This window comes from Macrotis lagotis, chromosome 2, assembly GCF_037893015.1.
Source record: "Macrotis lagotis isolate mMagLag1 chromosome 2, bilby.v1.9.chrom.fasta, whole genome shotgun sequence".
Lineage (NCBI taxonomy): Eukaryota > Metazoa > Chordata > Mammalia > Peramelemorphia > Peramelidae > Macrotis > Macrotis lagotis.
The window spans coordinates 331475728-331500653 of record NC_133659.1 but is presented as its reverse complement, the minus strand read 5'-3'; the positions used below and the strand labels follow the sequence as shown (position 1 = coordinate 331500653).

The following is a 24926-nucleotide window of genomic DNA, read 5'->3' as shown; positions in this document are numbered from 1 at the left end:
CTTCTGTAAAATGAGGGGGTTGGACTCCGAGACCTCTGGGGTCCCTTATAGCTCTAGGCTCCCATGTTCCCTTTGAGATGGAAGAGGAAGTTAACCCTCTGTGACCTTGAATGATTTTAACAAGTGGGGGACAGACCACAGAGAACAGAAGGGGCTCCAGGGGGAGGGCGTCTCATGAGCAAAGTCTTGGAGGTGGGAAAGTAAGGGGAGGAGTCGAGATAGAGAGTAAACCTGGAAACAAGGCTTAATGAGCCCTCCACCACTAGAAACTTCACCTGAAGAAGGGGGTACTGGACGGGTGCGCAGGGGAAGAGCCTTGATAGATCCCCAAGGGCAGAACTAGGAGCCCTGGGAGAAGCTGCAGGAGGCAGAATTGGGTTCATCATAACATGCCTCAATCTTTCCTCCATTTCCCAGAGGTTTCAAACAATGAGAACTGTCCCAAAGGGGTCTTGCCCCGCTGAGGGTAGTGAGCTCCCCATTACTGACAGTGTTCAGCAGATGACCACTTGTCAGTGAAGGTAGGGCAGGCGTTTCTGTTGAGGTACAAGCCAGACTAAGATGACCCTCCAGGACCCTCTGGAGCCAATAAAGGGAAGCTAGAAAGTTGGGGGCCAGGAGTTATTTTGAGCAGGGGCTTGAATACATAATTGGCAGCTAGGTGGTGCAGTGGTTGGAGCACTGGCCTTGGAGTCAGGGGGATGGGAGTTCAAATCCAGACTCAGTCACTTACTGTGTGACCTTGGGCAAGTCACTTAACCCTGATTGCCTGGCATTCAGGGCCATCTCCAGTCATCCCGATTCCTCTCTGAGCACTGGACCCAGATGGTTCTGAAAGGGAAAGTGAGGCTGGGGATTTAGTACAGCCCACACCCCCCTCCTTACCCCCCCACTCCGATCCAATTCCTGTGCTTGTCATGGCATCACCTCCCTGACCTCAGGCTCTTCTCCAATGAAGAGCAAACCTCATTAAGAAGTTTAGGCTTAATGATTCGATGTTATCTATGGATGGGAGAGGCCTTAGCCGGGGTCTAGGCCAACCCCCTCATTTTGCAGATGAAGAAACTGAGGCCCAGCCAGGGCAGGAAGTGGCCTGAGACCCTCCCCCCCAGTAAGGAAATGTCAGAGATGGCCCCTCCAGAGGCCGCAGGAGTCTCCCCAATCTGCCAGGAGGCGGAGGTCACTGCAAGGGAGCCGACGAGGGGCCCGATGGAAAGCTAGCCTGGCCCAGACTCTGCAGGCTCCCGCGTATGACTGGGTTGGAGTGAATGTCTCTGCCCCTTGGTCACAGGGAATGCAAAAAGCTGGGCCTCGAGGACCCCTGTGTCCCCCCACCCCCAAGGGTGCTGAAGGTTCCTGTGTCCTGTCCTCCGGAGATGGGGGGAGGGCCGGGGAGCCCAGGCTAGGCCTGGATGCGCTCCTCCCCTTGCGCCTGTGTCGCCTCCTCCCGTTAGTTGGCAGGAGGGCCAGGCTGGGCTCTGAGTCAGCTCCCTGCACGCTTGTTTACAAGTTCATTCCAGAGGTGGGGAGGGGGGAGAAGGAGGAGCCCCAGGAGCCCAGCTCACGTGGCCGCTGTTTTCCAGCTGCTCATCCTCCATCACCACCGCCACCCCCATCCCAGTCCCAGTCCCCTGCTCAGATCTGTCAAACTGCAGGGTGATACCCCAAGGGATTCTGGGCTTTGTGTTCAGGAGGCTGCCCCCCCGCCTCGTGCCCCAGAGGCTCTGTCCTGGAATGTCGGACTGGGAGGGGCTTTAGAACATGGGGTGTCAGACCAGGGAGGGGCTTTAGAACATGGGGTGTCAGACCTGGGAGGGGCGTTAGAACCTGAGATATCAGAATTGGGAAGGGCCTTAGAACAAAGTCTGCTTAACCTAAGAGACCTTGGAGATTATCTATCCTTATTTTGCACATGGAGAAACTGAGGCTGAGGGAGGAAAAGGAAGTCTCCCACAGTCGCCCAGCAAGTCCTGGCAGAGTCCAAACATGCAGGCAGGTGTTCCGCGGTCTCCCCCTCCTCCCAGTCACTGGATAACCAGCTCATGGCCCTCTGACCTTTGTCCTCTCCTCTGAGAGGAGGCCCTCTCGTCTCCCAAGCCTTCCTGACCCCCTTCACACGTCCCCCACAATTATTAAGCACCTATGATATGCCTGGCCCAATCCTAAGTGTTTTTACAATTACTCTCTCATTTGATCCTCACCCCCCGCCACTTTGAGTTCCTGGCCTGCCCTCTGTCTCAGCAGGAAGGGAATTTCCTGCTTCCAGTGACTTCACAGGAATGACTAGCAAGGGGCTGGGGGGAGATGGATGAAAGCCTCCAGGAAGAAAGGTGAGAGGACTGAGGCAAGGCAGGCCCAGGCCAACTGCTCATCCCTGTCTCAACCGGCCCCCTCTTGCACAGAACCTGGAAAAACTTGCCGTTTTCTGCCCCAGTAATCTTTAGTATGCTTCCCTTTGGGCAACTCATGAGCCTCCTCTGTAAAAGGGTTAGATGACTCAATGATCCCTAAGGATACCCCCCCCCCCACTGCCTTGGCCTTCCCTGTTCTCAATCCCTCTCAGCTCTGACATCCCCTGTTCTAAGCCCCCCCCCCCAGCTCTGACATGCCCTGTTCTGAGACTTTCTTGGGCCTGAGGTTCTGCAGGAAGCCACCCAGGACAGGAATACTGAGTGCCCCTCTCACTTTGTCCTGGATAGCATCTTCCCAGTCTTAGACCTCTTTTCAGTTTCCCTCGTACAAAGGAGGAAAGTGGCTGAGGCGAGCCCTTCCCCCCCCCACCCCTGGGTCTCCCTGTCTGTAAATTGAGAAAAGTGGACTTGAATTCTAGGCTCCTTTCCACCCCTGACCTGGCTTAATTCTGAGGTAGGGCGCTGGGCCTGGATTCAGGAAGACCTGACCCCAGTCCCTGCTGTGGGAACATGAGCAGATCGCCTGCCCTCTCGGACCCTCAGTTTCTGCATCTGCACAATGGGCACAACCCCCCGCGTCCCTGCCCCTCGGGGTCACTGTGACTCACAGCTGGTAGAGGGCTCTCCTCAGTGGGTCGGGGATGATTATTCAGTCACCAACGAGAGCGAGAACTCACATTTCTAAAGTTCACTGAGGTTTATGAAGCCCTTTAAAAAATCTTATTGATCCCTTGTTTTCCTTCAGCCGCCTTTCCCACTGTGCCTCTCGTGGTCCCTCCAGAGAGAGTCCTGATGAGAAAGATGTTTAAAAGTTCAAAGCAAACCCCAAACTAACATCAAAATTCAAACCACAAAACACTCTTTGGAAATTGCATTTTATTTTTGGTTTTTGCAAGGCAAATGGGGTGAAGTGACTTGCCCAAGGTCACACAGCTAGGTAAGTATTAGGTATCTGAGGTCAGATTTGAACTCAGGTCCTTGACCAGTGTTCTACATACGCTGCGGCACTAGCTGCCCCTGAGCAGAATCTTAGCAAGTTGTCACAAAGCACCTACTGAGGCACGGGGCAAGTGTCACTAACCCTCTTGAACAGAGGCAGAAATTGAGTCACAAAGCTAGGAAGTGCCTCAGCTGGAATTTTGAACCAGGGCTTCCCAGTGCGGACCCAGAAAGCTTTCTATCCCTCTTCAGGCAAGAGAAAATGTGGAGTAACTTATCTGGGAGAGGCCTTGGGCTCCATGTTGTAGGGAAATTTGGGGAAAAGACTATTCTTGGTCCTTAGGGAGCCTGTAGTGGGGGGGCAGGTAGAGACACATAAGTGGTTCAGGAAAAAAGGTATGAGAGGAACCAAGCAGGATGGATGCTCAGAGTACAGGTGGAACAGTTAAATCATGGAAAGCCTTAGAACAGGATGGCAGAGCTGGGAAGGGACTTAGAACAGGGGATGGCAGAGCTGGGAAGGGGCTTAGAACAGGGGATGGCAGAACTAGGAGGGGGCTTAGAACAAGGGATGGCAGAGCTGGAAAGGGTCTTAATATAGAGGACGTCAAAGCCAGGAGGGATCTTAGGGTAGGGGATGTTAGAGCAGAGAGGGGCCTCAGAACAGTAAGTTTTCGCTCTGGAAGGGACTTTGGTTATCACCTCCTCCAACCCCTTCTTTTTATGGATTAAAAGCATTGAAATCCAAAGGAACCAAATTGATTTGACTCGGGTTCCATACCCCTTACTAACCCTCAGGAACCTTCCAGGTGAGCAGGGTGATAAGGCTGTGATGCACCATGGGCAATCTCGATACAAATCTGAGCCATGATAATAAATAGCACAGGAGGGCTATAGAGGACTATAGACCACTCCCAACCTGGGGGTATTCTGAGACAGATTCTGACTTCAGAGAGTCAGATTTTGGGTGGACCTTGAAGGTCTGCATGAACCATTGGCAAACCTCAAGTTTGGGCAGGAAAGAAGGGAGGGGGCCCCAGTGACGCTGGACAGGGGAGACAGGAGAATCCATCCATCTCCACCATGGCTCAGAATGGCCAACCGGCGACGCTACTAACAGTCATCCCCTTTTACCTCCTTCCCCAGGTACAGCACATGGGAGCCAGAGGAACACATCCTGGACCCCCGCCTTGTTATGGCATATGAGGAGAAGTAAGTGAGCCCTTTTCCCTACTGGAGTGGGGAGGGGGTAGGCAGTGGGCATCCTGATGCCCTGGCGCGGGGGTGCCCACACCACCGTTCCCAAGCATTTCCTGAACCTTTGTCCTTATCCTCCACTGGAGGCTCTGGAAGAGCCACAGGCAAAGCCTCTGCCCTCATTGAACCAGCAATTGGATTGTTGCTACCAGCATTTGTGAAGAACCTACTAGGTGCAAAGCTCTGGGGGATACTGAGGGGGGAAATGGCCTTGGCTCTGCCTTTAAGGAATTTCCCTTTTGGTGGGGAGGTCCTTACAACATGGGCTTAGACAAAAGAGCTGGGCAGCAGAGGGTTAGGGTGCACTCCAGGCAGGCTTTGTGGAGGAGGTGGCATCCAGGTGGCACTGGAAAGGAAGCTGTGATTTCAGCAGATTGGGAGAGAGGAGAGTACATTTCTGCTTTGTTGGGCATCAGCTTGTACCCATGAAAATGTAGGGAGCAGAACAAAGGGTGGCCCAAGGCAGGACTTGATTGAAGGCCAACTGGAGGCCCAAACAACTTGTGCCCATCCTGGGGAGAAGGAGGCCTCATGGAGCACTCTGCCCTCATACTTCTGTGAATTTGCCTCAGTTTACCTTCCGGGATTAAGGCAGGAACATTCTCAGACCAGTTACTCCACTACCGCCCCATCCCCTCTGGGGGAATGCTTGCTTGCTTGGGAGTCAGAAGACTTGGATTCCGTTTTAGTTGAACCAGAGAAAGTCCCTGCCCTCAAGCAACTTCCAATCATCAAATTCGAGATGATCCCTGTGAGTGGCATTTCCCAAATCACTGATTCATTAACGCTGACTTGGTCCAGACACCTAGTATCCCTGTACCTCAGTTTCCCTCAGAGGAAAGTGATATAAACACAAGAACAATCATTTTGTTTTTGGTCATGGTTGTGGTGAAAATAGTCCCTAGAATCTTGCGATCTTGGAGGCGCCAGTCCAAGAGTAATGAGACTGCGTGACATGGGGAGGTTGCTTCCTCCCTAGGCCTCAGTCTTGGCCTCCAAGGGCCTTTCTAGCTCACAGGTACACAGAACTGCAGAGGACTTGGGGTGCAGAAGATTTGTGCTGGGAGGTTGCTTAGAACAGCTTAGAATAGGCATAGGGCACAGAATGTTAAAACTATAAGACTGAGAACCTAGGAAGTCATCTCCATTACTTCTGCCTGGGCAAATGGCTTAACTTCTCTGGCACTCAGTCTCCCTCTCTGTAAAAGGAGGGGAGTGGACAGATCACCCCTAGGGTCTCTTCCAGGTCAAACACTAGACTCCTGGGTCCTGGTTCTACTCTTGTACGGGGGGGATCAGAGGCGGCTCAGGAATTGAAACCCCAGGCTTATAACCCCAAGTAGGCGGGGGCCCTGGAAATCATCGTGGCCATCTCATCTGACATCTGATCTTTACTCGAAGACCTCCAGCAAGGAAAAATCCCTCCTTCTAGCTCAGTGGCTTCTAGACATGAGGATCTTCTTCCCTGTGTGTTACTGATGGCTTCCCCATCTCTTCCATGACTTGGGCAACCTTGGTCTCCCTTTTCTTGTGGCTAAGTGGTCAGGACACCCCAGGAGTAAAGGGGAAAGAATTTGTATCCAAAGCCCTGACCATTCAGGGACCTTGGCCGAGGCCTCATTTCCCTGAACATCAGTTTCTCCCTTTGTAAAATGAATGGATTCCATCGGGTGACCTCTGAGAGACCTTCCATTCTAATAAGATTATCCATCAGTATTAGGAAGCCTTTGCCATCCCTGGGGCTAGGAAGACAACAGTGAGACAGTCTCAGGGGACTTAAACGAGGAGTGCTCCCCGTGGATGAACTTTCCAGCTCTCTCTTGTGCCCTCCTCTGTTACCTTGATCTAGAGATACTCACTCTCCCTGTGCCTTGGTTTCCCTGAAAGGAATCTGTCAAATGGATTTTTTTCCCCAAGGTCTGTGGATTTTCTTTTCAAAGTATTTTACTTGAAGAGAACAAAGTTTTACTGTCTTCCATTCCCCCACATTTCCCCGGCATGCGCTGGGTCCCCACCTCTAGGCTAGGAGAAGATCCGCAGGGAGAACAGGAAAGGAGGCTAGTGAGCATGAAGGCTGGCTCCACATATTCACATACATAGTCATATTCTTACCCACATAGGCCCACACGCTCATCCACACCCACACTCGCAGACATACGTAAAACTCCCATACTCTACCATAGACTCACACACATCCATTCACCGATATTCATACATGCACACTCACACTCTCACAATACAGTTATTCATACTTACATGAACACACACACACACGCGCGCGCGCGAGACACAGCAGCCAGGAGGTCAGACAGATGGTACCCAGATGTTCACAGGAGGGCTTCGTGGGCCACACATCACATCTAATGTTCCATTGACCTGGAGTTGACAAGAGTCTTTCATTTCCATTTCTAGCTCATTTTTCTCATGACTTTATGTTATTTTAATTAGTAACTTTTGGTTTTCTGACACCTTTAATTTCCAATTACTCTTCTGTCTCTAGAGAACCCTCCCCAATGACAAGGGCTACAAAAGACAACTCAGGAAAGTTAGGCATCATTTGAGTGATGTATGGTATGTTCTGCCTCCATAGCCCCCCGCCTCTGCAAAGAAGGAAAGCTGTTTTCTCTTCCACTCTTGGGGGGGGGGGGCAAGCCTGGTCATAGTAAGAAAGTTGGGCCAGTTTTCAGTGGAGTCAGTATCTGGATCCCCTTCACCCTGTCCCCAACTTCTCTGCCAGGTTGTTGATGGCCCATTAAAAATAACAACAAAAGCCCAGGGCCTCCTGGAGGTGATGAGCCATCACCTGGACTGTCTCTTAGAGCATTTTCTGATTTCTGGGATTGAACTTGACCTAGCAAATTTCCTGGATTTGGCTCATTTAAAACATGTTTTAATTTTCCTAAGTCCCTGTCCAGGTGATTAGGCAGAACATCTGCAGGGTGACAGCAAGACCCAAGAGATTCAGGAGGAAGATGGTACTCCCAAGTGGGCACCTCAGGGAAGCCTTCCTGGAGAAAGCAGTCCCTTGGGATCAGAGGCCACTTCCTCTGACCCCATCATTTTACAGAGGAGGAACTGAGGCCTCTGCTTACACATGGTTCATGTTGGAGCCCGACTCATACATGTGCAGTGATGTTCCCTTGTGCGGTGGGAGCAGGGATCTGAGTTGGGGGCAACATCAGAGGCCATTTTACAGATGAGGAAACCAAGGAAGGCCACACAGGCAGGATCCTAAAGGGACTAAAGAGGCGTTCTCGACTAAGCCCCTCCCTTACAAAGGAGGAACTCAGACCCATACGGTTCAAGAGTCAGGATTGGGGGCAGCTAGGTGGCACAGTGGATAGAGCACCGGCCCTGGAGTCAGGAGGACCTGAGTTCAAATCTGGCCTCAGACACTTAATAATGGCCTAGCTGTGTGACCTTGGGCAAGCCACTTAACCCCACTGCCTTGCAAAAACTAAAAAAGAAAAGAGTCAGGACTGGAACCCCACATCTCTGACTGCAAGCCCAGATTTCTTTCTGCTGCATCCCTCTGTCTGGCCTTCACTGGGCTGAGACTCAAGAGGGAAGAAGGGCCCCCGAGGGTAGGGGGAGATGGGGGGAGGGCCTTGATGGAGACACCTTTATACACAATATGTACATACACACACACACACACACTCTCGTACATACTTAGACCCTCTTACACTTACACACATGCATGCACAATATATCCCCCCAGCATAGACTCTCACATTCACACAACTTACACTCCCTCACACAGTATACACCCATACACACACTCAAGCACAATACATACTATACACGTTCATATACTATAAGCTCATACACACTTTCTGACACGCACACGCTCACAGCCACCCATGCTTGCACTATCACACAGTTGCACACAGTATATCCACATCCACACACACATTCCTATGCTCACACAACCCTCACACAGCACACAAATTCACACGTTCATACACATTCATAGACTTATACATTCATACACTATATGCCCGTGCATACTTACAGATGCCCTGGCACGCACACGATCACAACCACTCATGCTTGCACTCACATGCACTCATACAGTTGCACGCACATGCACACATACACACACATGTTCTTTTACACAATCCACATACCCATACAGTGTGCATTCACACACAGTACCAAACCCTGTTATACCCACATACACTCACAGACTCTTGTACTCACACAACATGCCCACTCATATCCACATGCACAGACACACATTTGCATTCACACAATGCACACCCAACACACATGCACACTCATACTTATTCACACACATATGCACACATGCTCACAACCACACATGATCTACATGGACACATACATTATACTCATGCATTTCCACACCCCTGCATATCCAGACACACTCACACATGGTCACACTGCACACACACACACACACACACACACAGAGGCAGGCTGTGAACGAGGCAGCCCAGCTTGCCTCCATCAAAGAGAACACCGAGTACGTGCGGAGCCGGGGGGCCAGGGACATCCCAGTGCTGACAGGGGGCCCAGCCCAGTTTGGGGAACATACGTAGGGCTTGTTTATCTAAGGGGCGGCAGAGAGGGGACAAGGCAGAGGGCAGCCATAGGGCCGGTTGCTCTCTCCCAGCCACCCCCTCTGTGGCTCTGCCCGGCAGCCCCTCGGGGGGCTCTCCATCCTCCCACCAGGGGCTGGAGTTGGGAACAGATGCTTGGCAGGCTTGCAACTGGGGCCTGCCTGTCTGGGAACATGTTGAACCTTTGGAGGCTCAGGTTTCTGGCATCAGGGGCGTTTTCAAAGCTGGGCCTCAGATTGAGGCTGACAAACAACAAGTCCGGTCCCTTCTTCTGTGGCCCGGAGCCATCCCCCTGCCCAAGTTCTGCTCTGGCTCAGCTGGCTCACCAGCAACCTTGATCTTGACCTTGGACTTCCATCATCTACATCCATGGACTTGGGGCCCCCTGCTCCTCTACCCCCGCCTTTTTCATCCAGCCCCAAGGCTGCTCCCAGAGTGCTGGGCACTTTTCAGTGTTCTATCATTATCTTGACCCTCAAGATTCCTGAGGGTTGGGAAGGTCAGGAATTATTATTCCCATTTTATAGATGAGGAAAACTGAGGTTCAGAATGGCAAAGTGGTTTATCTGAGGTCATAGAACACAGATCTGAAGCTGGAAGGCCCTTCTTTTATAAAGGAGGAAACAGGCCTCGAGAGGTCTTGTGACTTGGCTAAGGTCTCAAAGCTAGTAAGTACTTGAGGCAGGATTAGAATCTAGGTCTTCTGACTCCAAATCTAGGATTATTCTGTTGTACCAGGTGGATGCACACTCGGTAAAATCCTAGGATTAAGAAACATCTGGGTCAGTCCATTTTACAGAAGAGGAAACTGAGACCACATCTTTGAGTTACCTATGGTCCCAGAAGTAGTACGTGACAAAAACAAACAAACCAATTCAGGGGTTTCTTACATTTTTAAGTTTCTACATCAGAGCAATTCTTAGATCCCCAACAACAATCTCAACCTTTAAGCTTTCCCTTGGAACAAACAAAAACAGCTATGCCAAAATAACAAACAGCAGCAGCAGCAGCATCTGATGAAGCCTGTGACGTTCTGTACCCCTAGTCCCCCACCTTGGGGGTAAAAGGATCCTTCATCTCCAGCTGGAAGGCCCCTCTGGCCATCGAGTCCACGCCAACTCCTAACCCTGCACAAGAACCCTGCACAAGAGTGACAGATCTCAAAGGCAGTTTTTCATGCTCAGCTATTTTTGCTCATTTTGTACACATTTGTGAATGTCTCTAAAACTGACTCGAGGGCAGCTAGGTGGTGTAGTAATGACCTAGCTGTGTGGCCTTGGGCAAGCCACTTAACCCCATTGCCTTGCAAAAACCTAAAAAAACCAAACAAACAAAAAAAAAAGACTTTTGAGAGACTTGGTCACAGAAGGTCGATCTTCTTTCTCAAGGTCACCTTGTGAGTCCTTAGAGATCTGGAACTCCAACCCTGCTCTCCTTGTAAGGCCAGCCTAGACCTGGCAGGACAGTTCCAAGGGGCCCCCTCCTCCCCCCAGGGGCCTCTTCCCTCCATTCCCCTCCTTCCAATTTCCACTCACTCTACTGAGACAGCGCCAGGCGGTTGATGTGCAGTGGTGGGCTCGCCCCTTTCCGCCCTTGCACCCCCCCCCCAGTGGGTGGGGTCTTTGGGCGGCTATCCCAAGCACTGGATGCTCTGGCAGCACAGGTTGGTCACGATCACAACCTCAGCAGCAGTAGCAACAGCAGGGTGTGGCCTCTGCAGCTTCAGGCACAACCCATTCATACAGAGTCTTTAGATCTTTAAATGTGTGTGTGTGGGGGGGGAGAGACAGACAGACAGACAGACAGGTAGACCCAGGGAGTGAGGAAGGAAGAGGAAGGAAGGAAAGAAAAAGAAAGGGGGAAGGAAATAGAGAAGAGAAAGGAGGGAAAGGAGAAGAGGAAGGAGAAAAGAAAAAAGAAAGGAGGGACGGAAAGAAAAAGAGGAGGATGGGAAAAAGAGAAAGAAAATGGGGAGAGAGGAGGGAAGAAAAGAAAAAAGAGGGAAGAGAAAGGGAGGGAAAGGTGGGAAGAAAAGAAAAAGAAAGGAAGAAGGAAAAAAGAGAAGAGAAAGTCAGAGAGAGAGAGAGGAGGAAAGGAAAGAAAAAGAAAAGAGATTGAAGGGGAGGTAGAGAGGAAGGAGAGGAAAGAGGAGAGAGAATGGGAAAAGGAGAAGGAGGAAAGAAAAAAGAAGAGGAAGAGAAGGAGAGAAAGGAAGAGAAAAACAAGAAACTTTACTTCTCCATTCACCGTTAGATTTCCAGAATTCTGAAGGAAGGGCTCCAGAGTTACCTAACCCAACACAATAGAATGTAAGCCCCTTGAGGGTAGGAACTATTTGATATTTGCCTCTGCTCCCCCAGGCACTAGGATTTAGTAGGTGCTTACTAAACATTTGTTGAAGAACCAAGATCTCCCCATCATCATGCTCCTACCAATGGGCATCTCCCAAGCTGCCCATTTCTTGTTCTGCCAGCCCCAACTGGGCAATTTTTCCTTACATGGAGGTTAAATCCACCCGTACCCCCCCCATCCTAGAACAGTGCAACAGGGCAAAGTTAACCCGCCTCCCCTGGGGCTTTTAAAGAAGACAATTTCCAAGTATTCCATTCCCACACTGCTCTGCCAGGCTTTCCAAAGTGAAACCCAAACCTAGTTCTCTAAATCTGGAATGGCCCTGGCAGCCTTGGAGCTGGGGCCCATCTTGGAGGATGCCTGTGACAAAGAGTTGTCTACAGATGGGGAAGTCTTGGGTTGGCACCCCAAAGACCTGGGCATGGCCCTTCCCCCCCCCCCCCGCCTCAGTTTCACTTTCTTTAAAATGAAGGCATTTGAATGAAATACCCTTTCAGGGTCCTCCCTCCCATGCCTAAGGGCCCAGGTGACACATACTATTTAGCTGTCCTTGCTGTGTCCATCATCGGTTTTTCCTTTTCTCCCTCCACCCGCCTCATGCTCCCCAGGGAGGAGAAAGATCGAGCATCCGGGTGTAGGAAAAGAGGCCCGAAGCCCAAACGGCTGCTGCTGCAGGTAACCTTGGGCCCCTGCCCTCTCTCCCCCAACTCTGGCCTTGGACACTGGTTGGATGGATGGGGCTCCCCATGGTCCCCCCCAGCCCCTGCAGGTCACTGTGGGAGGGTGGAGGCCCCCAAAGGTCTGCCCCAGCAGCTGGAACAGGAGCCCTCAGAGTCAGGCTTCTGGGCTATAGTGCTCATCCCCATCAGCAGCATCAGAAGGCACCCAAGGAGAGGATGGGTTGGCATGCCACATACCAGAGAAGGCAGGAGCAAAGGTCAGAAGGGAGAAAACACAGTGACGGTCAATGGCCAGCAAGGAAGGCAGGAGCCTGGAGGATGGGAACTAAGGTTGACCTGGGCATTGAATGCCAGAATCAGGAGCCCCAAACTTCTCCTGTTGACAGTGGATGCTACTTGGTAGAGAAGCAGACAACTGTTGGGATTAATTTCCCAGAAGACCTCCTACTTTCTAACAGAGCAGAACTCAGAGAAATGGGACATAAGTTTGGTGGCTGCCATATGGTCCTAGGTCGGAAAAAAGCCAATCCTGATGGAATATTAATGTCATAGTTCAAGAGTGGATATGTCACTTTTCTCTCTAGGCCTCAGTTTCCTCATCTGTAAAATGAAGGACCTCTGAGGTCCCTTCCAGCTTTAAATCTCTGGCATTCTGGACAACCTAAGAAACAACTGTGAAGCAACAAATGTTAGCATTCGAATTTTAAATTCCTGCATGCTTAGACTGGTTCAGGGAGAAGGTGCCAGACTTTTGGAGCCAAGAGACCTAGATTCAGATCCTACCTCACCCACTAGCCTTGGGCCTCAGTGATCTCATGTATAAAATGGGTGTGGTAGTCCTTTTTAGGAGAGGACAGAATGGAAGTGGGAACTTTGGGTCTAACTGGGGTGATCAGGGAGGACCCCTGATATCCTGGTTGAAGCAAGGAAACCACATTCTATGCAATTCAGTCACGGAGGGTTGGAGAACCTTGGATTCTGGTACTTTATGTACCAGGTCTGGATATCTCCTGAGCCTCAAATTTATCCATGTGACTCAGTGACCTGCAGTTGGTGATAAGCTCCTGGAAAACAGGATATGTGGTCCTTTGTCTAACTTTGTTTACCCTGAGGTGTAGGATCTTCAAGAAGTTTGGTTGAACTGGTCTGAAGAGTTAGTGTGGTCCAGGGGTTTGAGTGCTAGGTCAGAAGAATGAAGTTTGGATCCCTGCTTTGCCAAGCCTCAGTTTCCTCATCTGCCAGATGAGCAGGACGTTCCAGGTCCCTTCCATCTCTAGATCTGTGGTCCTGTAATCGATGAAAGGACCTGTGAATCTTATAGAATCTCCATTTGTGTTAGAAAGGTAAACCAGACCCTCTTCTCATGTCCCTTCCTCTGAAATCCAGCCAAGATCCCCCTCACTGAAGTCTCCCCTCACGCTTGCTGACCCATCTCTGTGTCTCCCTTTGGTTTTGGGCAGGGCTGAGTTCAAGGCCTACAGAGCCATTCCTAGAGGAGGCTCACAGTTGGGAGGTACCCCATCTGAGCCCTGCCTGAATAGAAAGTGGTCATCCAGCTCCCTGCTCAGAGATCTCCAGTGAGGGGAGACTCCCCTTCCCCCCTGACCCCTTCCCAAGGAGGTCTATTTGACAGCTCTCTTTGTTGTTGTTTTGGTTTGTTTTTGTAAGGCAATAGGGTTAAGTGACTTGTCCAAGGTCACTCAGCAAAGTAAGTATTAAGTGTCTGAAGCCCCATCTGAACTCAGATCCTGCTGACTCCAGGGCCGGTACTCTATCCACTGAACCACCTAGCTGCCCCCAACAGCTCTCTTTGGTTAGGAAATATGTCCTAACGTCAAGCCAAAATTTCCCTCCTTATAACTTCCACCCATGGTTTCTGGTTCTTCCCTCTGGGGTCAAACTGACCAAGGCTAATCCCTTCAGATTTCTAAAATCAGTAATCCTGAGCCTTCTCTTCTCCAGCTGAACCACCCTGGGGTTCTTCACCCAATCCTTCCATGGCCTGTACTTCCATTCTCTCCCCCGCCTGGGCCCCTTCTCCGAATCTGCTAGGGCCTGTCTAGAACCTTTTTGTGATTGGCCCAGCCTGCCGAGGACAAGGGAAATTCTCTATTTTTCTATTCCAAGTTTTAAAGCCTGGTTTGACTGTCTCCAGCCATGGAGCTGTGATTGGTCAGCGGCCGCACATTGTTAGAGTGGCCACAAGTGCCTCAGTTTTCTCTTCTCTTGGCGCTAGAATGGAAGGTCCCTGCCAGCAGGGACTGTTGGATTGGTGTAGCTTGGTAGTGTCTGGGAAATGGTGGATCTTCAAGGAAGGCTTGGTGATTGGGCATCTGCAGAATGAGGGGTTGGATGAGCTGGCCCCTGGTTGGAAGATCCCTAACCTGTGCTCCTATGAGCTCCTGTGAGCCAGACTCTGGTTACTGGGGAGATCCCTCAGGGACCTTATAGTCTACAGCAGATAAACCACAGTCACAATGACTAAACTCTAACATGATAAATGCATAGGGGAAGTCCTGCCAAGTCAAAGAATTTAAGAGGGAAAGGAACCTTAGAGACCATCTAGTCTAACACCCCATTTTTACAGAGAAGGAAACAGAGTAGGTAGTAAATAGCAGAGTTAGGATTTGAACCCAGATCTCCTGACTTCAAATATATTTGGAGGTAATGGGGTACAGGGAAAAGAACACTAGCTTTGGAGTCAGAAGAGCTGGTTCAAATCTTGCATCTGGTGCTTACCACTGGTGGGTTCTTAGACGAGTCCCCTTCCCTCCCTGGGCCTCGATTTCTTCCTTTATAAAATGAATTATTGGTCTCAATGGCCTCTCCTTCAAGCTCTAGAGCTGTGATTCTCAGGAAGGAAAGATCCCTTCTCTCATAGGGGTGGGAAGGGGGATGTTGGTGTGACCTCTCCAAAGAGGACAGCTAGGGCTTTAGTGGGGAGGAGGAAATTGAGGCAGGGGAACAGCAGACCCTGGGAAGAAACCATCTTGGATGGTCAAAGCAAGTCATTCATTGTGCAATTATTTAATATTAAAACAAAGAGAAGGTGGGGAGGGGAAGAGAGGGAGGGGGAAGAGTGAGAGAGGGAGGAAGGGAAGGAGGAAAGAGACAGACAGAGACAGAGAGAGAATATGAGACTTGCCAAATGTAATTGGGAAGGGAGTAACAGTAGATAAGGCTGGAGATGGAGGACCCTAAAAAGCCTTAAATAAATTTATAGGCAATAGGGAGCCACAGAAGAGTTTTTCAGTAGAGGACTCAGTTCTATAGCATAATCTGTTAATAATCAATAAGGACATTGCTATAGGGCTTTGGAAAGCATTTTATGCACTGAACTCATTGGAACCCTGATTCAACTCGATGAGAGAGAATCTTTTCCACATGTGATTATCCACATTTTACAGTTGGGGAAACTGAAACTCTGTAAGGTTAAATGACTTGCCCCGGGTCACACAGCCAAAAATTATCACAGGTGGAATAAGAATCTCCTGAAAACAGCAGTGCCTGAGGCCCAAATATGGCTTGTCATCTTCCCATGTGTCTAGTCAGATAGCAGAAAATCTAAATGATTTTCTACTTGGGCTTTTATTTTTTCTTTTCAAAGGAATCTCATTTGATTTTCTTACTTTCACTTTTATTAATCTCTCCTTTGATTTTCAGAATTTCTAATTTGATATTTAGCTGGGAATTTTTAATTTGTTTTTTTAATCTAGTTTTTTTTAAGATGCCTACCCAATTCATTGCTCTCCTTTTTCATTATAGGAATTTCATTTTGGAACTGAGATATCTATTTAAGCTATATTGATCTATACATTTCCGGTTTTTCATTGGCAAACTCAGGGAAGTTAAGGCTGAAGAAAAGATGATTTTGAGGGTGGTGGTACAATGATTGTCTTCAGGTATCTGAAGGGTTTTTTAATAGAGAGGCAACGCTTAGAGTCTAACTCTAGTCTTCACCACCTGAGTGTTCTTCAGCAAATCATTACTCTGAGACTTCGTTTCCTCGGCTGTAAAATAGAAAGGGAGGGGATTATCCCTGAGGCCCTTCCATCCCTAAATCTGTGATCTTACCTAAGAGCAGATGGTGAAAATCATTCAAGTTGTTTAAGAAAAGCAATATTGAAACACAGGGCAAACATTTTCAAATTTTAGGTACAATCCAAAGGAAAGGAAAGGAAGAAGGGGGAAAGAGAGAAGAAAGAAGGAGGGAGAGAGAAGGAAAAAGGAAGAAAGGAAGGGGAAGGAGGGAAGAAAGAAAGAAGAGAGGAAAGAGGGAGGAAGGAAGGATGAGGAAGGAGGGAAGGAGGACAGCTTGGTCTGTGAGATCCCATTCCAGCTCCTGAATCTGTGGTTCTATTTCTCCTTGGACTCCATTGGACCCAACAGATGGATGCTTATACAAGATAAATAAAAACTAGCTAGTTTGGGGAGTACACAGTAGGGCTAGTAGTATACCTGATATGAGAGAGGAAACAAGAATAGTCATTTGTAGTCCCTGTCCTCAAGGGCTTCCATTCTCAAGCAGTGAACGTTCCATGAACGACTGAGTGATGTTCATTTGTCAGACGACAGTTATGTGCTTACTGTTTGCAGAAACTTGTTCCAGATATTGTAGGGTATAGAAAATTTAGAAAAGACCCAGGTTCTGCCTGTATGAGACCTTCAATCTAGTGGGAAGATCACTGTGTACCATCCCTTCATTTTACAACTGAGGAAACTGAGGCCCAGAAAGATTAAGCCACTGGCTTAAGGTCACACAATTTGGAAGTAGCAGAGCTAGGATTCAAGCCCAAGTCAAGGACCCTCGATTTGGAGCTGGAAGGAGTCCTACAGGTCATCTTTTCCAATATCCTTACTCTGCCAGTGCGGAGGCTAGGGCCCTGAGCAGTAAGAGGACTTGTCCAAAGTCTCACAGACAGTGGCAGAGCTAAGATGTGAACTGAGGTTCTCTGACTCCAAATCGACCCATTCTAAGCTAATGTGCCTTTATTAAATACCTACTGACTGTCAGACACCAGAACACAAAGACGAAAAGCCAGACAGTCCCCGCCCTTGGTGTGGGCATTCAATGCTCTACCTTCTCTCTGCCATCCTGGGCTTTAGGGCAATAAGCCAAGCCCTGAAAGGCTGGCCTAATGGGGAGAGGGAAGGTAGTGGTCAGGCTTAGGGAGCATCAGGGCATCAGAGGGACCCAGGTAGCAAGCTTGCCCAGGTCGAGACAGAGGAGAGTTTGGAGAAAGAGCAGCTGCCCTGCCCCCAGTCATCCTTGCCAGCTCCTTGACCCCCTTCCCTCTTCTCCCCTGCTCCTCATGCCGGTCCCCCAACCCTGACCTGCAGAGGCTGTACAGCATGGATTTGCGCAGTGCCCACCAGGTGAAGGGGAAGGAGAAACTGTGCTTCTCCCTGGCCCGCCAGTTTGGCGGCAGTGGGGCCAGCAGCGGTGGTGGCGGTGGCAGCGGCGCCCCCGACGGGGTGGGTAGGGCGGGCCCAGCACAGCTGGAGGAGAAGAGCAGCAGCGGCGTACCCACCCTGCCCTTCCCGCTCAGGAAGCAGAACAAGGCCCAGAAGTGCCTGCGGCTGTCCCGAAAGAAGTTCCCACCCCGCCTGGAGGGCCGTGGTCAACTTAGAGAGGCCTTCCTGGATGAGCCCGCTGCCCAAGAGACCACACAGGACACCGGCGAATGGGACGAGGCCATGGCCACCACCACCCCTGCTGAGCAGCACCCTGGCAAAGAGGGTAAGCCCTGCCCCTGTTTTACCCTGGGGGAAACTGAGGCCCAGGACAGTGAGACTTGCCTAAGGTTCCCTAGCTACTACAAAGTAGGATTTGAACCTAGGTTTTCCTGGGCTCTGAAAGACATTAAGGCCTTTTGTCCAACCTCCTCATTTTACAGGTGAGGGAACTGAGGCCCAAAGTGAAAGGGAGGCTCATAGAGGCAGGAAGTAGCTAGCATTGCCTGGATTCAACCCTGGCTCTTTCAATCACAAATCCAACCATCTCTGCCCCCCTGCACCACCCTGCCCAGCTATCTACTGTGGGTCTAATGGGAAAGAGACCAGTGAAGACAGCTGCCTTTTTAGATGTAGCTCCAAGGAGCAGTGCTCACCCCTGGCTGGGCAGTGCCCAGAGGAAGATAGTTAAGGTGTGGCTGCCATTCTTGACCTATCCATCGATGGGTTGGGGGAAACTATGGGATGATTAGCCTGCTGAAGAGAAGTCTCGGGGCCATGGTAGCCACCTAAAGTATGTCAAGGGCTCAGCCTCATAGATTTAGAAGGAAGTCACCAAGAAGCAAATTAGGGTACTATTTGAGGGAAAGGTCTTTATCGATCAGAGATGTCCAGAATGGAGTGGACAGCAGCCTTAGGAAGTAGAGTTCTCCATCCTGAGAGTTCTGCTTTCAGAGACCAGATAGCCCCTTGTCCCACATGTTTCAGAGGGAATTCTTGGTTCAGGTATAGCTTGGGTTAGGTAAGATGATCTCTTCCCTTCCAACACTGATTTCCCTTTATGTCCTTCTTCATCGGCATCATTCTCAGCAAGACACCCATGAGGTGGTGGATAGAGAGCTGGCTTCAGGGAACCGCCTCTGACCCTTTTTGGCCATGTGACCCTGGGCAAGTCACTTAACTCCTCAGTGATCCCAGGTAGCTCTCTAAGATGATAGTGGGAGAGCAGGTGTAGATCTGCACCGGTGAAGGGAATTTCCCCACCAGAAGTTCTTGATGAAATCCTAGGTCCAAATAAAAGTATTACTCATAACACTTAAGGTTTGCCACTTAGTTGGCCCTGAAGCCGGATCTCCTTCCCTACCAATGTCTGGTCAGCCTCCATTATCCCCTTTGTCAAGCTTCCCTCTCCGTTTCATCCTATTGTCCCCTACCGCAAACACTATTGCAGGACAGCTTAATATTCCCCTTTTTCAGAGGAGGAAACTGAGGCCCAGAGAGTGAAAGGGAATTGTTCCACCTTTTCCCCTAAGTTCCAACCTCGGGCTTCCTCTGTTCATCAGTTTCAGGTCAATGTGGGGAGGGTATGTTAGTTTCTCCCTGTATGGGTCCTCATCCTCAAGTCTTGTCTGTTCCCCCAACAAGCCAACGGGATACCCCAGAGAGCATCTGATCCTCCAAATTGGCCCAGCAGATATCTGAGACAAGTGGGTGAGGGGTGATCTTTCTCCTTCCCCTCAACCCAGTTCTCAGCATCTGTCAATTGGGGTCTCATCCAGAGCCACAGAACCCTACGTTACTGCTCCTAGACCTCAGTCTAGTCCCCTCACCTCTGTGGATCTCAGCTTCATCATTTGTAAAATGAGATGAGGAAGGGGTCACGTGGGCTCACCATCTGATCCCTTCCTTTCCCTTCTGTGTCATGGGTCCAATGAAGCTCTCCTCCCTCTGTCTCTGTCTCTCCTCCGTGACTGTGGTAGGTGGTGACCTGAGTGAAGGGGGCCCTCCCTGGATCCCCACGCACCCCCCTTCCGAAGTGACGGTGACTGATATCACCGCCAACTCCATCACCGTCACCTTTCGGGAAGCACAGGCCGCTGAAGGCTTCTTCCGGGACCGGAGCGGGCAGTTCTGAACCTCTCCATTCTGAGCCCTCTTTAAACAGTTTTGGTGGGTTTGGGGTTCAAGAACAGAGGAGGCATGGGAGGAGGGCCATGCAACTATTTTCTTTTAAAAGACAAACTCCTAAAAAAAAAGAGAGAAAAAGAGAGCTGAAGAGAGCTGCTCTCCTCCACCCTCCAGTTCACCTTCAGTGGATCCAGGGACAATGATGTTTACAGAAGTTTGCTGGGGGTGGGGGGGCGGGGGGAGGAATGGAGTGATCTTTGGGGCCTATTTCTCAGATGGTCACTGGCACTGACCTTGCCTGGACTGGATGGTTCGGCTCGAGCAAGTCCGGGCAAGGAAGAGGGAGGAGGGAGAAGGCAGAGGACTAGGTGATATCAAAAGGCCTTCCCCATCTTGGGGCTCCAGGACTGAGAGGTTGGCTTGCTGGAGTTTATCGATACTCTGAGCAAGGCCTTTCCCAGAGGCACTTGGGCCAATTTCTGAGGTCCAGGTAGGGTTGGGATGTATGGAGAGCTGATGCCCCAGAGGAAGAATGGGAGCTTCCCATTCATCAGTGCAGACAAGAGACTCCCCCCCCCCAAAAAAAAAACAAATAGCAGAAACCTTCCTCCTTCCCTGCCCAGGTACAAAGAGCTCAGTGTGAAGGGGGCATTTGTTTATCCACTTCCACTTCCAAGGCCAGCATTCTTCCAGTGTTTATGCAGAAAGGAAGGGGCTTTGGTTTAAAAAAAAGTCCAGTTCTGTGATCCAGAGCCATGGTGGGGAACCCCTAGCGTGGAAACTCCCTCCTCTGGATCAGGTTGGCACCTTCACTGAAACTGATAAATGTTTAGTTTTGGAAAACCGCTGAGGGCTGACGTGTGGACTGTCCTGCCCAACTAGCGTGTGGCCGATGCCAGCCCCAAACCCAAGTCTTCCTTATTCCAAGGCCAGATCTCCAGCCAAGCTGCCTTTAGGATTTATGTTCTCCCCACTCCTAGCACACACACACACACACCTACACATGAATACATACGTGCTCATACATACACACACACCTCTCAATTCTTCACCATCACAGTGACTCTCCTTTCTCAAGCACATGATGCACTTTTCCTCATGGCAGGTAGGGAGTGTATTCTAGCTTCCCCATTTTATAGATGGGGACACTGAGATCCTAATAAAGGAAATAAAGTGACTTAACTGTCAGAGCCAGAACTTTGAGTTTGGGTCTGGCTTTGGAGCCAGGGGCCCTGGGTTTGAATCTCACCTCCAAGGCTTGGGTGGCCTAGGACATGTAAGGGAGGCACCTCCTTGGGTCTTCAGGAAGGCTAGTTGGGGTCTCACTGGGATCCTTTTGGGCTCAAGAGCTCTGCATTCAAGTCCAATGAGCATCTCCCCCTTTCCCAGTTGTTTTGAATTTTCCATGTCAGAGTTATTTGAGAGAACACGGAAGTTAGCAGTAACACAGGCTCCTTTCATAGGGTTGGCAGGGAGGGCAGAGAGATAACAAGGGTGGGGAGGTTAAGGAGGACTCCGGGGCAGGGCTAGGGGACTGGAGGAAAAGCTGGCAGAGCCTGGCAGTGAAAGCAGGGAGATGGGAGCTCCCACAATCCCAAGCTCCCACAATCCCTTCTCTCATTTAGATCTTGTGAATCTTTGGGATGGGGAGAATTCAAGAGCCCCCCTCTAAGGGCCTCCAAACACCCCCCCCCCAGCCCTGTAAGCACACACCTGTGTACACGCCACACCCTACAGAGCCACTGGGCGTGAAGCCAGGATCCTCTGGGCTGGGAGGCAGCACCTGCCTGGCCTGCTTGTCCGTCCCCCCTGGGCCTCCGCGTGAATAATTCATTCTCCCTTTGGGCCCGTATTCTAGGAGAGGGAGGGAGAGTGGGGGAGAAAATCCCTTTAAATCCTGAACTCAAGGTACAACTTTCCTGTCTTCCTGGCATGGTGGGGGAAGGCGCCCTAGCAAAGGACTTTTCCAATGTGGGGAAAGCAGAAATGGGCCCATTTTACAGATGAGGAAACCAAGGCCCAGAGCTAGGGATAGATTTGCCCAGGATGCTGATACTAGTAGAAGTCTGAAAGCCAGAGGTTGCTTTGGGGGATCATGGGGGGGGCAGCAAATGAATCTTCATTCACCTCCCCCATAAACGTACACACACATATCCAGGTGGGCTTTACTCTAAGGAAACTCACCACTGCTGATTTAGCATGAAAGGATGAAAAGTTCTGGGCCTCGGTTTCCTCATCTCTAAAATGGAGGAACTGGATAATGGCCCTTCTAACTGAATCAATGATCTCATCGCTCAGGTGCAATTCCCTTCCTTGTGAGCCTCCTCCCCCATTCCTGTTTGGAGAAATTTGAGACCTTGTGAAAATGAGTGACTTGCCCAAGCTCTCATTGCCTATTTTCAGTCTAGACTCACACAAAAGTGTGATCACTGTTCCTAGTGGATCGAGCACCAGCCCTGGAATCAGGATGCCCTGAGTTCAAATTTGGAGTCACACTTAATAATGACCTAGCTGTGTGACCTTGGGCAAGTCACCTAATCCCATTGCCTTGCAAAAAACAAAAAAAAAAGATTCCATTAAACACATGTGCAGAGAGGAATTTTCTTTAGTGTATTTTTATCACACACATCTGGATTTAGAGGCAGAAGACCTGGGTTCGAATTATAGCTTTACCTCTTAACACCTCTGTGACCTTGAGTAAGTCTCTTGCCCTCTTCTAGACCTCAGTTTTTCCCATCTGTAAAATGAAGTAGTGGTGATTCCCGGGGTCCTTTTCAGTGTTCAGTCCAAGCCTTCCCCCAACTTGTCATCAAGGGAGAGTCAGCCCAAAGGGCCCTGCCCAAAACTTGTGCCTGAATATGGGGGAGTGGATGATAAGTGGAGCCAGATTCAGAAGGTCCCATGCAGCCTAGCAGCATGTAGGGAGGGCTTGTGTATCTCTGACTCAATTTACTTTTTACAACTCTTCTAGGGAACTCTTTCTGAAACTCCTCCTTTCTCTAAAATGGGGATTATGTCAGAGCCCGCAGACAAAGTACTAGTTCCATGACAGTGAGTAGGAGCCCCAACTATTCCCAAGAGGTCCCCCATTCTCAGGGTAGCCTTGCTCTCTTCCCTTACTGAGCAGAAAGGAGACAAGAGAGACAGTCACAACTGTCTTCCACCCTTTCTTGTGCCAACCACCTTCCTGCCCCTAGAAGTCTCCAAATAAGATGTATTTTAAGTCCAACCAAAAGCAAGTCACCCTACTCCAATTACCCCCCACCCCCAAAAGGCCTTCCAGCTCTGATTCTGGAGTGTAGGATGCCCAGGCTGGGACCCCTAACCCAAAGGCCAAGCTGCCTTCACGGTCTACAGGGGAGTGAAGGGGGATCCTTTCCCCTCTGGCTCTGCTTCCTTCCACTTTTGACTTTCCAAACCAAAGATATTTTCAGAAAAGCATCCAGGCCGTTCTCCATGCCCCAACCCTTTCTCTTTTTTTGGGGGGGGGGATCAGGGGGGCCTCCAGCTGTTGCTTCTGGGGACCTAACCCACCTCCTTCCTGTTACAGGGTGTTTTATCCAAAGCCTTTATGAGAGTAGTTCACATGCTTCCTATAATCACCCCCTCTACTCAGGAGGTCCCACAAGAGAGAGGGAAGGGGGCTGTCCAGGGACTTAGAAGAAGGTGAATGACTTACCCAAGGTCTCGTGGCTTATTTTAGGAAAGACCCCCCCCATCCCAAGAGAAAAAATAGCAAAGAATTTGGTTTGCTCACACACACACACACACACACACATACATACATACATCCTTACATACAATTTATATACAAACCTATTCTCAGTTGAACATTAGTAGAGAGAATTTGAAATTGCATCTGAGCTCTGTCCTTTATGAGCTCTATGGCCCTGAACAAGCCCCTTGCCTTTATCTGGACCTCAGTTTGACCCATCTGTAAAATAAGAAGGTTGGATAGCCTGACTTTCCACTAGCTTCAGAGAGATATTGGGGATGGGCCACCCCAGATCCCCTCGCCCTTTGTCAGGAGGCCGCTCTGCTCCTTTCCTTTCAGTCAGGAGAACCTCAGCCATAGCATTGGGGTCATAAGGGAGAGAACAAGATTTACAGGGAGGTGAGCTTGCAGCCTTCCCCTATCCCCTCCAAGGCAGCCTATTTTCTCGTGTCCACGTGAGGTTACTCCTTGCATGGGCTTGCTTTGGAGTGACCAAGGGAGGGGCTTATGTCCCTCACCTGACTCTGAAACAACCCCCCTTAAGCCCATCTGAGGCAGGAGCATGGCAGGGAGCATTCTCCCAACTTGCCTCAGTCATAGAATGGGTAACAGACATCGCAAGAAGGAGGTGAGGGGGTGCCAAGAATGAATACCTAGGCCAGGCTGCTAAGGGGAATGTTGTGAGGGATGGCTGATAAGACAGGGTTGGTGAAATGGAGTCAGGATAATGAGGGTAGAGGGTAGAGGTCCACCCTCACTGAGCTGGGAGACTGAGGGAGAAGTTGTTGACCCTCTCCCCCTCCTGGGGACTTTTCCCTGGCCTGCCACAGGGCTTGACCACTGTCTCCAGCTGCAGTAGAAAGTGGGATTGGAAGTCCAATAGGGAGGTCTACAGGCAGCTGCCAACTGAATGAGACCAGAGGATGCGGTGTGGGTAGGGTGGTGGGAAATAGGTGCCCACAATGTTACACACACACACACACACACACACACACACACACACACACACACACACACACACACACCTACCTACCTTTTATACACCTTTTTCTCTCTCTTCCTTCCCCCCTCCTCTCTCCCTTCTTCTCTCTCTCTCTCTCTCTCTCTCTCTCTCTCTCTCTCTCTCTCTCTCTCTCTCTGTCCTGACTGCTGCACTGCCCTTCTCTTTGGGACTCCAGAGAGGGTGACTGCCTCAACCTCCTTTCTGCTCTATGGGCCCTTTCAAAGAGATTATTATCAATTTAAACTATATATATATATTGGAGTGGGGTGGGGTGGGATGACTGCCTTGATGTCTGCAATAAACAAGCCTATGGATTAGCACTTTAAGGTCAAGTGCTCCTTCCCCCTTTGCAGGCCCCTCCAAGAGGCCAGCAGGGCCTTGCTTGTGGCCTCCTGACCGGTTGAA

General features: G+C 50.2%; 1 protein-coding gene across 1 annotated transcript in view; it reads left to right on the top strand.

The window, feature by feature from the left end:
- The window catches only part of CBX7 (chromobox 7), a 30186-nt gene extending 5643 nt beyond the window's left edge, over positions 1-24543 (top strand). The window contains exons 3-6 of the mRNA XM_074226961.1: positions 4497-4562; positions 12151-12217; positions 17563-17962; positions 19656-24543. Coding sequence (XP_074083062.1) covers positions 4497-4562; positions 12151-12217; positions 17563-17962; positions 19656-19810 — 688 coding nt within the window. The 3' untranslated portion in view covers positions 19811-24543. The remainder of the gene's footprint in view (positions 1-4496; positions 4563-12150; positions 12218-17562; positions 17963-19655) is intronic.
- The last annotated feature ends 383 nt before the right edge of the window (positions 24544-24926 follow it).